A 15,805-nucleotide genomic window follows, 5' to 3' on the forward strand; every position below is an offset into this window, starting at 1 on the left:
CGTACATATTTTTGTGTTTAGAGACATTGTAGACAAAGTTTAATGAAATCAATTTGTTCGACTATTTATAGATGGCACGAATAGAAATATACCTGTGTGATCCCTCATTCAATATCTTCTGTTTTTTGAAACGCTTGAAATGATCATTATATATTTGCAATTTTTCCTTTGTCATCTATTTCTTGATGTAAAATACTAAGGAAGAATATGATTGTTAAAATTTGCAGGTAATACATACAAATGCAACTTACTATTCATGCTCACTGAGTCATTAGTAGTATGAATTGATCGTATTCGATGATGTATCTATAAGTAGCTTTGAATTATTGATATCTGTCATTAGAAATAAGATCGACTTTTAACGATCACGTTTAATTCATTAATGGTTGAAAGATTTAGTATTATTAATATAACAATAAGTAGTAATAACGAGACGATAGGAACTCTCATCTCATTAGGGGAATCTGGAGTATAATGGTTATAGTTAGATTTTTTCAAGTTTTAAACATATTAAAGATAAATAAATCAACTTTGTTATATATTAAAATATTTTTTGAAGTATTTACTATAAGGAAAACTTAAGTTTTACTGCAAAAGTATAGATTAACAGGACGAAATTATTATTTTGTAAGAGTGTGTCGTAACCTCACTATGTCATTTATGCAGGGCATAATGGGGCACCACAGAAAACTTGTCTATTTTTAAAAAATTAATATTGAACATTGCTTAAAAATGACTTAGAACATATAATATAAGTAAAAATACATTGTTGCACTTTTAATTTTTAATTTTTTATTAATAATTCTATATGTGATGCTGAGTGATACATTATACAAGATATACTGTTATTATATTTTGAACATAAATAAAAATGTTTAAGAAGATAACACAAATAAAATAATTCTCATCATTTTTATCTACACTTGCACATGAATCATAAACTCATTTTAAACATAAAATAACACCAGTGCACCATTATGCCTCGAAGTACATAAATTTACTTTGGATAATATAAAATATCATAGATAATCAATATATTTGTATAGATTTTACTAAAGTAACAAGAAAAGATTATATAATAAGATAATGTACTTATGACAATAAAAAATAGAATTTTGTTATTGCTTACCTTATGCGAACATACCAAAGAATCTCTGTAACTCATTCGCGGACAGTAAAGCGAACACATTAAACAATTTTTAGCAATTTTCAGGTAAAAATAATATGACAACTAATAACAATATATAATAAGATACATCTAACAGTAACTATTGTCTGATAATTCATTACATATTAGCATATCTGTAAAAAAATATCGAGTACATCCCATTATATCCCATGGTTTCATTATACCCTAGGTTCCCCTATAGACATGATCACAAAATCATGCAACAATGCAACGTATATTTTTTGTCATCATTTCTGTTGAAGATGGCCCAAATATGAGCCGAAACGTTCAGACCAGGTTTTTTAAATTAATGTAACATAGTATTTAGTTGTAAATTTTAATATTTGACACTTTGCGTAACTATTGTACTTCTAGCGACGATTCCTCGTTATTACTACTTATTGTTATATTAAATATAAGAAGTCTATTAATTTATTTTATATTGATTTTATTAATTTTAGTATTATTAAATTGTTTGTTAATTTAATTTGTGATATTAGAGGAAGGTCACCGATACCGACATACCATTTTATTTTTAGACAATATTTCTTAAACAAAAGGTAAAAATAAAACTTCAAAAACATAAATACAAACTAAAAAGTGTCTTCTATCACACACAGATAGTATAAGTAGTTTTTATAATACTGTTTACAATTTTGTAATAATTAAGTTTTTCGTAAGTTATGCAAAAATAAGCGTCTGACAAAATGGGCTTCAAAACTGACATAGTAGGCAATATATATATAAAATGTCAACATTCCTATTCTATAAATAAAGATACATCCTATTCTGTAAAGAAAACTAATTTATGAAACTATAAACATTTAAAATGACATAATATTATCAATACAGTCACTATTATTTTAATTACGCAATTTGCAAAAGAACACCGTAAGAATTTTCTTTTCAGATTCATAGAATTTATTTTTAGCTGATTTGGTATAGAAATAAGCCACAAATATATAAATTATGAATTTATTTCTTTAATTAGCTAAACAAATCACGTTTTTATTAGTATTAATAAGGTGCAAAGATTAGTTTCTAAGAAATAAGGGGATGTCGTTTTAAAAGATTTATGTCAGTATCGGTGACCTTCCTCTATTATAGTAGTTCAGTTGCGTTTTTAAGTTCAAAAAACCAAATTGGTGCGCAGTTATACATATATAGTCAAATGACTATATATATGTAGTATATAAGTTCACATGAAAATTATTAAACATCTAAGATCCAGCTTCAACCGTTATAGACTTTAACTTTTACTTGTGTATTCACATTATACGATCTTAATAAGTTGTTTATTATTGAAAGTTTTAGTGTTTATGTAGGGTTTATAATCTATATATAGAATCTTCCTGAGATTTTTTGAGACAGAAGTTTGTTTTTAGCTAAATTTTTCTATTGTGCTACAAAAGATATAGATTGATTGAATTTGGTAATCGTGGAATATCTTTTTATTTTTACTCATCTCTCTCTCTCTCATATTGATCTATTGATACACTAGTGATGTAACTGTAATTATGACGGTCTTCCTAGTATTAAGTTAGAGTGGTCGACACATTGTCGTGTGTCACAATCAATCAGTTCTTGACATGTCGAGAGAACCGCTGTGAATCTTTCCGCGGATCGGTAAAATATTTGCATTGAAACACAGAATGTGCAGTTCCATAAACATAAATTAATAATCTTTATTATGTATAATATTTTTATGTTTACTTTGATATTTAAATCTGTATAAAAATTGAATAATTTTATGTGACATTAATCATTTAGTATCATACATTAAATATTAATTTTAAGAAAAACAAAAGGATACATTTATTTGATAAATATGTAAGATTTTTATATATATATTGTTTTTAAAATAATTAAAATATGTAGTAGCAATCTAGCAATGTAATCTCACGTATAATATATATCCGAAAAATATCTGTTTATATCAAATTGATTATTTAATTTACAATTAGTATTTACTAATTAAGTTTTATAGGAATAAGATAGTTCAACATGTGATTTATTGGTAATATTATTTATGATACTTATATAATGTGCATATGCTGCAAATACGATGCGTAGAACTGCGCGTCGAATTTAACCAGAGGTTAGTGATAGTTATAATTATAAATCTTTATAGTACTAATATTTTTTGATAAAAAATTTAAGTATCATTATTATTTTATTATAATTTGCTAGGTTTTATTTTACAAATAGAAATCTTGTCCATTAAAAATGATTTAAGAAATGGTTACTTGCAATTACAAACAGGATTTAATAATAAATTAAATATTTAAATATTAGAACGATTTTTACATTTTATTCGATTGAGATTTCTTCAGATTTTTGTTATCTTAATTTTTTTACATCGTTAAGTTGATAATGTAGTTTCAACTCCGATGATACAAAAGGTCGTTGCAAACTTTAAAATTACCGTGGAGCTTGCGGAGCTTGCAACGTGATTATTTAGCTTCTGAAGTTGTCCGCTGGATGGCGTACATACATAACATTTCCGTTTATTCTTTGTCATCTGATATTGAAAACTACTGAAGAATTTTTTCTGCATAAAAAAAGTTAAACATTTTCTTATATAATTTAAATTAAAAAATTTTTAACTTCTCTTAACTGAGACGCAAATTATACTATACACGAAATTATACTATACTTAATTATTTATTTAAATAACAATAATGCGAAAGATATATATGACAAGCGAGATTTTAACATGAACCTACATAATGAAGAAATATATATATTTATGATGAAATATTAATTTCACTCTGCAGATCTATATCATTTGATCAGGTTCGATCGTACGGTATTTCCTAAGATATGTTGGGAATTACTTCGATTATTCTAGGTCGAGTAGGAATATCCTGCGGCGAGGCGTTGGTGCTTAAAATTAGGAAAGCCTAGATAGCTATTAAGTATTTATAACAATTTGTCGTTTAAAATAACTTATCGATAAAATTTGTTTCTTAATTAAGCTCTCTTTGAAGAATTTTAAACATTTTTAATAAGTTGAAGGTTATTATTTAATAAAGAATATTGAAATTCTATGTCTAAACAGATTTAATGGTTAAACAGCTTTTCGCTTTTATGTGATATTTACTTTTACTCTGAACTTCAAAAGAATCGAAAGCTCTTTTCGCAGAATTTTTTGCTTGGAAATAGGATGAGGGTTGCGAATATTTGGTCGAAAATCACGTATTAAAATTTAATACATAGAAACCATTTTGAAACCAAAAACTGTTTTTATTTCGTTTTCTGTAGAATCTATTTAATAAAAGCTCGTCTTGCGTGTTCAATTGTACCATTGATAAACAATATTTTCTTTGCAACAGTATTCTCGTTCGATTAATTTAATTACGATCTACGAATACTATAAGGAAATTTTCGACGTTCGACAATGAATCAAATAAACTTCGAAAGCTTTCGCAAGTCAATGGGTTTAAATTTTATTTATACAGAATCGTGTTCTAGTTTTATCAAATTAGTTTTTATCCAAATTTTTATCTCGTTTAGATTCCAATTTAAATGTCAAAATTGTATATATTTCAAAAACAAAATTATATTATTGTGAAAGCCAAATTATTCAGCTTTCTTTTACTATTTATGTACATATATGATATAAAATATAATTATGATTTAGTGCGCGAAGAATGAAATAGTTGAAATTCGTGTATATGTATATAATTCTAAAGATTATTTTCTTTCTGTTAAAAATGCGTAATTAATTCTGCTATATTTCTTAGTATTTTCGATGATGAATTAATCCGTATAATTCATATTGTTTTTAACAACACAGTATATAGAAGAAATAGTTATTTCGCTTTCTATCCGAAAACTATGGCAGTCTCTGAAAATAAAAGAACGCATATCTTCTGAGAGACAAGAAACAAGCAGATGACAAGAATAATGATAATTGCAAATTACATCAATGAAAAAGGATTGAGCTATTGAGGAAAGGGGAGTTGGGACACTTGAGAATCCCCAAAATGACTGTCCGAGAAACATTTGAGGATAATACGCGAGCTACTAGTCGGGGCAGGGGTGGATATCGACTTCGATGGCCGCGAAAGCCCACGCACGAGCAGCAGCACGAACGGGCTGCGGATGGGGCGGGGTATGGGGTAGAGAGAAGGTGGATTTCACCTACTTCTCTCTTCTGTACAAACACATATCCGTTCGCACACACATACCCACACAAGCGTACTTGGCGATCACGGTCAGGGTATGCTACGTGTATGTGACATGCAACACACACGCGTGCGCGCGTACATGAATAGGGGTGCACCGCGCAACCAACTTCAACTCCTGAGAGGGTGAGGGGACAGAGGTTTCGCAGTCACGGTGGCGCCTCCGCAGAACGCCGCGGCGGTTCCTGGCGGTGTTCCTCGACCGGCGCCTTCCACTGTACCTTTGCCGCCCCGACGTCCCATCGGGGGTCGCACCCGATCTCTTACCCTGCGTGGACCATTCGTGGACACCACGCACGATCTGCCCGTGCGGTTCGAGACGGGAGTGTTACGTCGAAGCTCTCAAAGTTGCCGCCTAAACGCGTGTCGTCGCGTCTCTCTCCCACCCATCTTTCGTCTCCCTTTCTCTTTCTTTCGCCCTCTCGTTTTTTCCGTTCCTCCCGCCACCACTTACCCGGCCGCTACTGGCGTCCTGACACGCACTACTCGGTGATTCAGAAACCCACCGGGCTCGCTACGGCTCGAAACGTGTTCTCTTCGCGGACCAGTCTACTCCGCGGAGACTCGGGTAGTGTGATGTGTGACAGTGATCGCTCACACTCCCCTCTCTTTTTACTGGCTCCAAACTCCTCTTCTACCCGCCTGGTGCTCCTTTAGGCGGCACGCACTCTCCGTTTGCTAGTGATCGACAAGGTTACGCAAGGCAGTCGCAGCAACGTGGTTGTCGAGGTGGACCCGGCCGTAACTGAGAATAACATATCGTGTGCCATTATTGGTGTTTCAATCTTGTGATTCAATTTTAATTTGGGCTCTCCTCATCATCAATTTTCATCCCTGTCCCATTCTAGAATCCCGGTTTATTTAAATCGGAAATCCATGAATTTGCTAATAGAATGATAAACGTGATTTAGACAGACTTATATACATGATACGATTGGACTGATGGACCCGCCTGGTTGGCGGGCACGATAATTACGTTTCCGTTGTCGTTCGTTTTTAAATATGATAATATATATAACGATGTCAAGTTTGACATTAGAAACAACGTGTTGAAAATAATTGGATGTAGGTAATTAATTTCTGATATTTAAGAATTTTTTTAATTGATGGGATTTTTTAATTTTATTATTATATTATTTTTGAAATCTCCTTAGTTAATCTACTTGAGCATATGTTACTTTATTATTAATAATTAAATTCATGTCCAAAAAAATATATCAATACAATAAAAAAGACTTTCAGAGTCAACACAAGTTGTTAGTGTAAAAACTTATGTTTAATATATATATATATATATATATTTAACGAGATATAAATCATAAACGTTTCAATTCTTGTTTTACTTTATTACCTTTTAATATACGCAATTAAATATGCGTTCGACATTGAATGATTCAGTGGTCACGTTCTGTGAACATTTATTAATCCCCGTAATAAAAAACTTTACATTTTTTTTTAAAGATTTAGATCGCCTTCATATAAAACAGTAATCAAACTAATGATTAAGCAAATATGTTGGATTATCTGACTGCTTCAATAAAGATTCTACAATTTTATTCTTTTTGTATTTAATTTTTAATTATTTTCAATTATTGATCGAAAGATCTTATTCGTATTTAAAGATCGAAATCGTCAAAGAAACAGAAATTAATGATATTTCTTTTATTTTTTTTAGGACATTAAACCTAAAAAGTTGCGAAATAACTCATATTTTTGTTTGATTTCGTAGTTCTTGTATTCTAATTTAAAATGTTTCCTCTTCTTTCTTTATCATTTTTCCTGTCTTTGAGTTCGTTCCAACGTGACACAGAATTCAACATGATATTTGATAAGAAAGATATTTGATAAGAAACGTGATCAAAGATGAACACGTTTGACAAAATCAAACGATTTTATAAGATCACTGACGACTAATAATGTGCATAAAATTTTTTAATACTTATTTGTCTTTCTAAAGAGACTTCTTTATGACAGATAAAAAATTATATGAATCAACAGTTCGGTGCAATTACTTTTCATTCAATTGTATGGAAAATTCAAAAGACTATTTTGATATACCAGTATATATATAGGTTACAATATACTCCAAAGAATTCAAATATGACTTAAAAAATGGAATCAAGCCACTTCGGAGATTCGCATTTCGCGGTGGACTCGTCTGAACACGTCCTAGAAAAAGTTTTCCAAAAGGCATTATGTGATAATTGCTTATGATATAATTGAAAATAAGTATTTTATTTCTTTTTCCTCTTTCTGATCCATTTTCTGTCCCAGATTCTCTATCCTCGAGCACCGCAAGAAACACGAAGATTATTATATTAAATTGATTAAATTTTTAAATAACGGTCACACAAAATTATCTTCAACTGATTGTTACGAGTCATTCGGAATAATCACGGTGAATAATCTGTGCTTTGTCTCGTGCTTAATTATTCCGTTGTCGAGTAAATTTCGAAACGCGGATTTCTCTTCTCGCAACGTTTTCCGTGGTGTTGCAATGGAATACTTCAATAGTATTGTTGCCAATCTAGTAATCGTCATTGACAAATGTGTGATAGTGCATCGTGACAGTGAACGCTACTGTTAATAAGTGGATGCGTTAAAGGTCCTGCGACGAGTGTGTGTGGGTGGCACACGGGCCTCGGTGGTGGTTAGACGCAACATGCGGGAAGGTACAATAGCGCAAGCCATCACGGCGATCTGCTGGGCCATCGCCAGTTAGCCACTGTACTTTTCTCTCCTTCTCTATCTACATCTAGTTCTATGTATATGCAGAATATCCCAAGACTATTATATTTTCTATTAAACAAAGATTCTCAGATGCTGACTTATTCCTAGCTAAGATTTATTTTAGAATTTTCTATATAATTGTGTGGTGTATTTTCTAAATTTTTATTGAAATTCTTTTTAGCGTATTAAATTTGGTTTACTCGAAATATAAACTACAGCATTTAATTATATTACTTTACATTAAAATTTCTGAGGCTGTAATTATTATATATGTATATGTCTTTTCAAGTTCTTGCTAAGAAAAAGTCATTTTAAAATAATCTTAGAATCTCTATGGTTTAAAGGAAATGCGATAGCTCTAGAACGTGCTGTATATAAGGTGTTCTGTAACAGAAAGGAAGATATATAAGATAACTTATTCTAAAAGCTATTTTAGTCCGATGAGCTTTCGTAAACGTATGTTCTAAAGTAAATTATTTCAAAATAATTAAGTATAATCTTTTAGTTCTTTGGGAAATGTTTATACTGTTATTAGATTATGCACAATACTAAAAGCTTCTCCCCCTTCCCTCCTTCACTCTTTTTCTTCCCTTTTTTCTCCTTCCTTTTTTCTACTTCCTTTCTTCCTTCTTTTCCTTTCCCTTCTTTCTTATTTTGATTTTTTTTTTAAATCCTTTCTTTTAGTATAATTGTAGCATTTTTTATTGATCTCTGCTTTTAATCACATTAGTTATATAAATAAAATATTTAATTTCAAAATTCTTTATAACATAAATAATATACTATTTTTGTAATTGTAATTACATCGGGAAAAACAATAATTATCTACGATTGATTATGCAATAATTTAAGATAGTATAATTTTTTAGTATATTTTTTAAATATAAAACATCTTTCCACAAAATAGAGAACTATTTAAATGTATTTAAAAATCTTATAATTGTAATGTTAAAATATACCTCCTGTAGTATCTGGTAATATAGTAAGTCCTGTTATAGACCATTCGACAGGAAAATTTGGCGATACTAGGAAATTTTAGTAACGCGTTATTACGCGTTAGAATATTTGAGATAATAATGAGAATTAGAAAACTATAGAAGAAATTTCTGTTTTTTTTTTAATTTATTTGTAGGAATATACGTATATTAAAATTGTTTTATTTTAATTATTAATTAAATTCAGTATTTCTTAAATATACATCTCTTAAATATTCTACTAAAAAGATTGTCAATACAAAATCGGTTTAACTAAGCAAAAACTGTTGTGTAAATTAATTATAAAACAACTTCTCTTTATTTAAGCTGTGAAACTTTGCTTACCAAAACTTTTTAATTTTGAATATTATCTTACCAACCTTTCTCTCCTTGAAATATTCTGTATATAAAAAAAAAGGTATTCATTAATTATAAATATCCAATAGAATACTTTGTACATCAGAGACTTATAAAACTTTATTATCTATTTGAGTAAAATACGATTTTAATTTCTTTTGATTAGCTAATTTTTTTTCGATTAGATTAAATATGTCACCAAAACTTTAGATAGTATAATTCCGAATTATTCTGTTTATACATATGTATACTTCTCTCTATTGATTCCTCTTATTACTTTTCTTACTATTTAACCTTTTATCTAACTTCTATTCTTTCTCTTCGTCTTTTATTGTGCTAGTTCGTTTTTAGAAACTACTTTTAAATCTTCTTATTACTCTATCGTTTTCCTTCTTTTGACCTTGTTCGAAGTAATTATAAATTGATATTGGTTGGTATTAAAATCAAATTAACATCTGTTTTTTTGTACTACTGTATGTAATTGTTTAGAAACATATTTAAATTTTAAAAAATTTGCTATGCTGAGTTCAGTTGTCATGAATATAACAATAGTATTATAAAAGAGAAAATATTTCAATAAATAGAAAGGCAACACTTGTCGAATCAATGTGTGGATTCGAACTTCGAACAAGGCAGTGACCTTCTCTTCCTCCTGTTATTTCTCTAGTTACCTACTCTATAGCTCTATTCTGTCACCGCATGCCAAACTAGAGGACCCACCGCTCCGGATTGACCCCTCTGCGAAAAAACAACAAAGAGGCCGCCTCCATGCAACATGCAGATGATCCTGGTTGCTGGCGGGTGAGTCCATCATAGAATCCCGACACACACAGCTATACATGCGGCTATACAACACACATGTACGCACACACGCACACACATACACACTTACAACACAGAGACATACACGACCGAACGAAGAAACGTATGTATTATACGTATTGGTAGCTTGATTTTCCTGTTATTATTTCCTTTCCCGTAATATTCATCTTCCTGCCCATTGATTCTCTTTTGGGCCCTTTTTCGGTGCGCATTTAATGTTAAATATGGCTGTTTTACTCCAAAAAGAAATTATATTTGACTTAAAAGATTTAATTTTGTATGTGTACTATAAATTGGTTTATGTAGGATGTTTAGAAGATCAAAAAATTATAGAAGCTATAGATCATTGAATTAGAAACCGTCTAATCCTCGCAAAATTTTATTCGATACGTTATAAAAATCTTATTTCTTTATGCCACTTCTCTAAGAAATTTGCAAGCTTTTTGAAAGCTTTAATGTTTCCGTGTTTGTGACCAATAACTATTTAAATAATTTCATTGGATGTTACAATCTTCTGCTTTTGATAATGCGAATTTGAAACGTGTTTTTAAGAGAGTTTGTGTCGACGGGTGGGGCAACACTCCTGGGATCCGCCCTGCCTACAATATTGTATATGATGCAAGGCGTAAAAAGTCCACATGATAAACGATTTTCCAGTTATCACTTGACGTCATGCAATTTTTCCGTTGTATTAATTTATCTTGTATTTCACTAAAAACGAAGACCAAAGCATTAACTATTAAATAGTTCAGCGATAGTTAAACAATATGATGCAAAAAAAAGAATTATAATTAGTTTTAAAGAAGTCTTTAGCTCTTTTTTATATGTAAATGAAGATTAAAAAATGCAATAAGCTTAAATTATTTAAATATTTATTGTTTTTATTACGTTTTAGCATTTAACAAATTTTTAAATTAATTTTTAAATGGAAACGTATATTCTAATATTTTTTATCTTTTTCAGAACCTTGTATTTTGATGTATTAGATTTTTAATTATGATGGTTTAAAATTTTTTTTATCTTTATAGAATCTTTCTAAATTCGTATTCTAGTATTTTAAATTTAATCATATCTTGAAACTAGGGTTCGCTATTATACGTTTAAACGAAAACACGTTTACACGTATAATTAGCATATCCGTTTATTAGAATCGTTTTTCCGAATATTTTCACTTTTTTTGTAAACATTTATCCTTTTATTAAGGAGTGTGACGAATTGAGAAAATGCAAAAAATTCGATTTTTAATTTTATTAAAAAACGTTAAAATATTCGAAAAGATGTTTTTCATAGATGGATATGTTAAATATACATGTAAATGTATTTTCGTTTAAATGTATAATAAGACACGTATATTCGGAAAAATGTTTCTTTTATAAACGGATATGCTAATTAAACGTGTAAACGTTTACCTTCAAGTAAACGTTTTTTTGAAAGCGAATATAAACTGATAAACGTTTTACGTGTTGTAAATGTATAATAAAACACGTATCTTCGAAAAACGGAATAAAATTAGAGCCCTTGAAACATGTATTAAATTTCTAATTTTAAAATGAATTGATAATTTGAATTAATAATCGGACTAAATTCTATTCCTTTGGATTATTATTATCTCGATGCGTATTGTTATAGATAGACAACATTACATATCTGGATAATTTAACTGAAGTTAATTGTTTACGATTACAAGATTATTTATCATACATATTCACGCTTAGTGTGTTTTAAATAAAAACGCAATTAAGGATTGATATTTTGACACACTAAAATTTGATATTGAAATAATTAACTCTCTCCTCTGGCAATTAGGGTCTTTAAAGACACTATTGGACACCATTGGACACTGCAAAAGATAAGTAAAATACAATCTAATTTCCAGGATAAAAACTCATTGTTAAAGTTTTGACAAGTATATCAGAATTTTTTTAGATTTTTATTAATCCGGAGCAATAAAATAATTGCTCTATTTTTAAAAGACCACTATTGCTGACGGAAGAGTTAACATCCGTGTTACTAGCAAAGGGTTAAGGATTGAAATGAATTGAAATAAAACGAAAAGAAAAAAAACGAAAGTTATCTTACATTACAAGTATTAATAAAATATATATAATTTTTTAAATAAAAATATGAAAAATATATTAATTATTTCTGTTCTCTTAAAATAAAAATTTTTTTAATCTGTAACATTTATGAAATCATACAATAAGTATTTACTAATTTCGAATATCTGTTAATAGACACAGTTTTTAATTTTACTTTTGTCGTTTGATCTCATCAAGATCAAACAAACAATAAATTAAAATGGATATTTTCGAATCAAATATAATAAATTCGTTAGTGCTTGCGCTTTTCTATTTTATCTCCACTACCTCAGCCATATCTGTGACGATAATGGTAGCCAGGTGCATTCAAATGCAGATTTCATATGTTTCCCTTCACTTATATGTGTTTACATGACATATTTATCCGATGTTGCTAACCAGCTGTCTGCCACGTGTTATATGTACACGCATCAATCGAGGCATTTGTTTTGGCTGTCTCATCTATCAGTTTTATTTTATTTGTCACAAAAAATCTAATAAAAATCATCATATGAAGATTTTAAAAATATTATTATTTTTCGTCATTTGGTTTACGAAAGTGTATTTTTTATTATATAAAATTCTTGCATGAAAATTTAATTAATAAAATAAATACTTGTGCTGATTAGTCTTAATTCTAGATTATTCAGTACTAAATATCTTTAATTATTGCGAGGAAGGAACTTAAATTTTATTTTTATATAATTATAGATACATAAATATATCAGTAGTTAAAGTTGTATAATATCTTTTTGTTAGAATAATATAAAGATATATAACTATAGATTTTCAATAATAAGTGCGTAATTCAAAATTTACTCGAAAGGAATTGATGCAAGATATCAAAATGACATTTTTGTCATATAGTTAATTGACGCGATACTTAATGAAATTCAATTTATACTCATTTTGTAATAATGCGTAAATCGTGAGAAAGTCTGCACTTGAACCACCCACGTGTCGTTTTCTAAAGTGGGCCATTCTAATTATCATAATGACAGATCTGTCGAAGTTTTAAGGATTATTATAACTTTGCTCGCACATCGTGTTAATTAAACTTTCTCCAAAATAAATGTGGTTTGCAAATAAATGTGGTTTAAATTAAATCTCTTGGCTCGAGACTTCATTTTTCGTCAAAAATAATTTGGCGCAGTAATAACTTACAATATTATAAATCAATTAATCAAAGCCTACTGCTCATACCCACACATGTTGCTTTTAAAGTTTTATATTAATATCTTTATTAGTATATATTTCAAAATATAATTGATATTATAAATATATTTATACTGATGTTGAATTTTGATGTTTATCATTCGACTGATAATTGTGTTGACTAACCAGTTCTATCCGTTTCTAATAAATTGATCGTACAACAGTCATGTTGATGTAAGAACATTAAAATGTATCAGTATGAAGATATCGATTTCAACAGAATTATGAATTTAAATTCAAGATACAATTTTCAAAACACAGATATATACAGAATGTGCGCACACAATACATTTTTGGGAACAATAACCTCGATTAATAGGTTTGGTTGATCGTTTATAATGATCGATCCAATATTTCCTTAGTATCCTGTCTTTCTTGATTTCTTACTTGAGATCTTTGACAAACTGAAGGACTTCTTAAGTCAACTATTACCATTGAGGAGGACTAATTGTACTCTCTAAATCTGAATCAGTGGATAATCACTGATCTCAGTGCCAAGTATGCCACTGATAATCAGTGAATTAAATGTGAGATAAATAATAAGTGAAATAAATGTGAGATTCCTAACCTAGCTAATCTTTATTATGTGATCTAACTAATCTTGTTTTAGTTGTTAAATTCAATGAATATGATATTGGAAGATTGAAATTAACGTACAAATATCAGTATTTTAGTCAAATAATGCTCAAATATTCTTTCTTTTTTAGTTGAACTTGACTGATTATCAGTGCCAAGTATGCCACTGGGTAATTAGTGATTCACTAATTCAAATTTAGAGAGTAAATTTATTAAGTGAGCGTACATCCTAATGTAGTGTATACCCTTTAAAACTTTTCAAAAATAAATTGAATTATTGCAATAAAGTTTCTTAATTTTTGTGCAATTACTTTTTATATTGAATATTTCTAAATATTAAAATATTATGTAATGCTTATTTAGTATATATGTATACATTAGACTGACAAGGAAAAAAGAAAATATTTTTTTAATCGGTCTCAGCTCAAAAGCTTCCATTTCATGCCAAAAGAACACCCCTAAATTTTTATTTAAAAATATTAAGATTTAGAGGTCGTTAGTGAATGATTCTTAAATCAAAATTTCGATTCTTCTTAATACCTGTTTGATTTGATGAAAATGGCTTAAACCGGCTTTTAAATGTGGTACTGTATGTATTTTTGATCGCTGAACACGATGCAATAATTCATTTACCTCTACGATATATCCCTTAAGAAATACAGCCAGATTAATGTGAAAAAAATGACCAAATTTCGAGTTCAAGGTCGATTTTAGCAAGGTTCCAAGCGTTCAAATGGGTCATATATTCATATATTACAAACTCTCCTCAAATTGTAGGTCTGTTCACCTAGAACAAGATCCAATTGGAATTTTCCCGGGACCTCCTACACGGTCTTTAAAAGTTGCATTTAATTGGATTATAAAACGTTTTTAAGGATAGAAAAAATTTTTTTACAAGTTCTAAAGTATATCGCTTCATGATTTTGACATCCTCAAAACAAATGCCTCAATTTGACGATAAAAAAACTCTTTCTTAGGAAATGAAATGAATAATAAAAAAAATATACTACATATAATATGTAGTTTATTTCAATTAATTAAATCATATTTTTTTGTATTATGCACTCATTTCATTTTTTAATAAAGATTTTTTTATCGTCAAATTGAGGCATTTGTTTTGAGGATGTCAAAATCATGAAGCGATATACTTTAGAACTTTTTTAAGGACAGAAAAAAATTTTTTTTGTCCTTAAAAATGTTTTATAATTCAGTTAAATGCAACTTTTAAAGGTTCTGTAGGAGGTCCCGGGAAAATTTCAACTGGATTTTATTCTGGGTGAACAGACCTATAATTTGAGGAAAGTAATGACCCATTTGAACGCTTGGAACCTTGCTAAAATCGATCTTAAACTCGAAATTTGGTCATTTTTTCACATTAATCGAACTATATTTCTTAAGGCGTATATCGTAGAGTTAAATGAATTATTGCATCGTATTCAGCGAGCAAAAAACATACACTACCATATTTAAAATCCGGATTAAGCTATTTTTGCATCAAATCAAACATGTATTAAAGAAAATCGAAACTTTGATTTAAAAATCGTTCACTAGCGCCCTCTAAATCTTAATATTTTTTGATAAAAATTTAGAAGTGTTCTTTTGGCATGAAATGGAAGCTTTTGAGCTCAGGCCGATTAAAAACAAATTTTTTTTGTCAGTCTAATATATATATATTCATATACATATGTATATATA

General features: G+C 29.2%; 1 protein-coding gene across 8 annotated transcripts in view; it reads left to right on the forward strand.

Annotated features, from left to right (window-relative positions):
• Window positions 1-15,805, forward strand: part of shaker (potassium voltage-gated channel protein Shaker) — an 84,814-nt gene that overhangs the window by 13,174 nt on the left and 55,835 nt on the right. The window contains exons 1-2 of one of the 8 annotated variants that reach the window (XM_018454920.1): window positions 7,836-8,030; window positions 10,131-10,220. The exons of 4 other annotated variants lie outside the window; for them this stretch is intronic. In XM_018454920.1, the coding sequence (XP_018310422.1) occupies window positions 10,195-10,220 (26 nt within the window). In that variant the 5' untranslated portion in view covers window positions 7,836-8,030; window positions 10,131-10,194. Of the gene's footprint in view, window positions 1-7,835; window positions 8,086-10,092; window positions 10,221-15,805 lie in introns of those variants that run through there. 3 more of the 8 variants (XM_018454919.1, XM_018454922.1, XM_018454921.1) reach the window with 3 other exon arrangements.

The sequence above is a fragment of the Mycetomoellerius zeteki genome, unplaced genomic scaffold, assembly GCF_001594055.1.
Source record: "Mycetomoellerius zeteki isolate Tzet28-1 unplaced genomic scaffold, Tzet1.0 scaffold467, whole genome shotgun sequence".
Lineage (NCBI taxonomy): Eukaryota > Metazoa > Arthropoda > Insecta > Hymenoptera > Formicidae > Mycetomoellerius > Mycetomoellerius zeteki.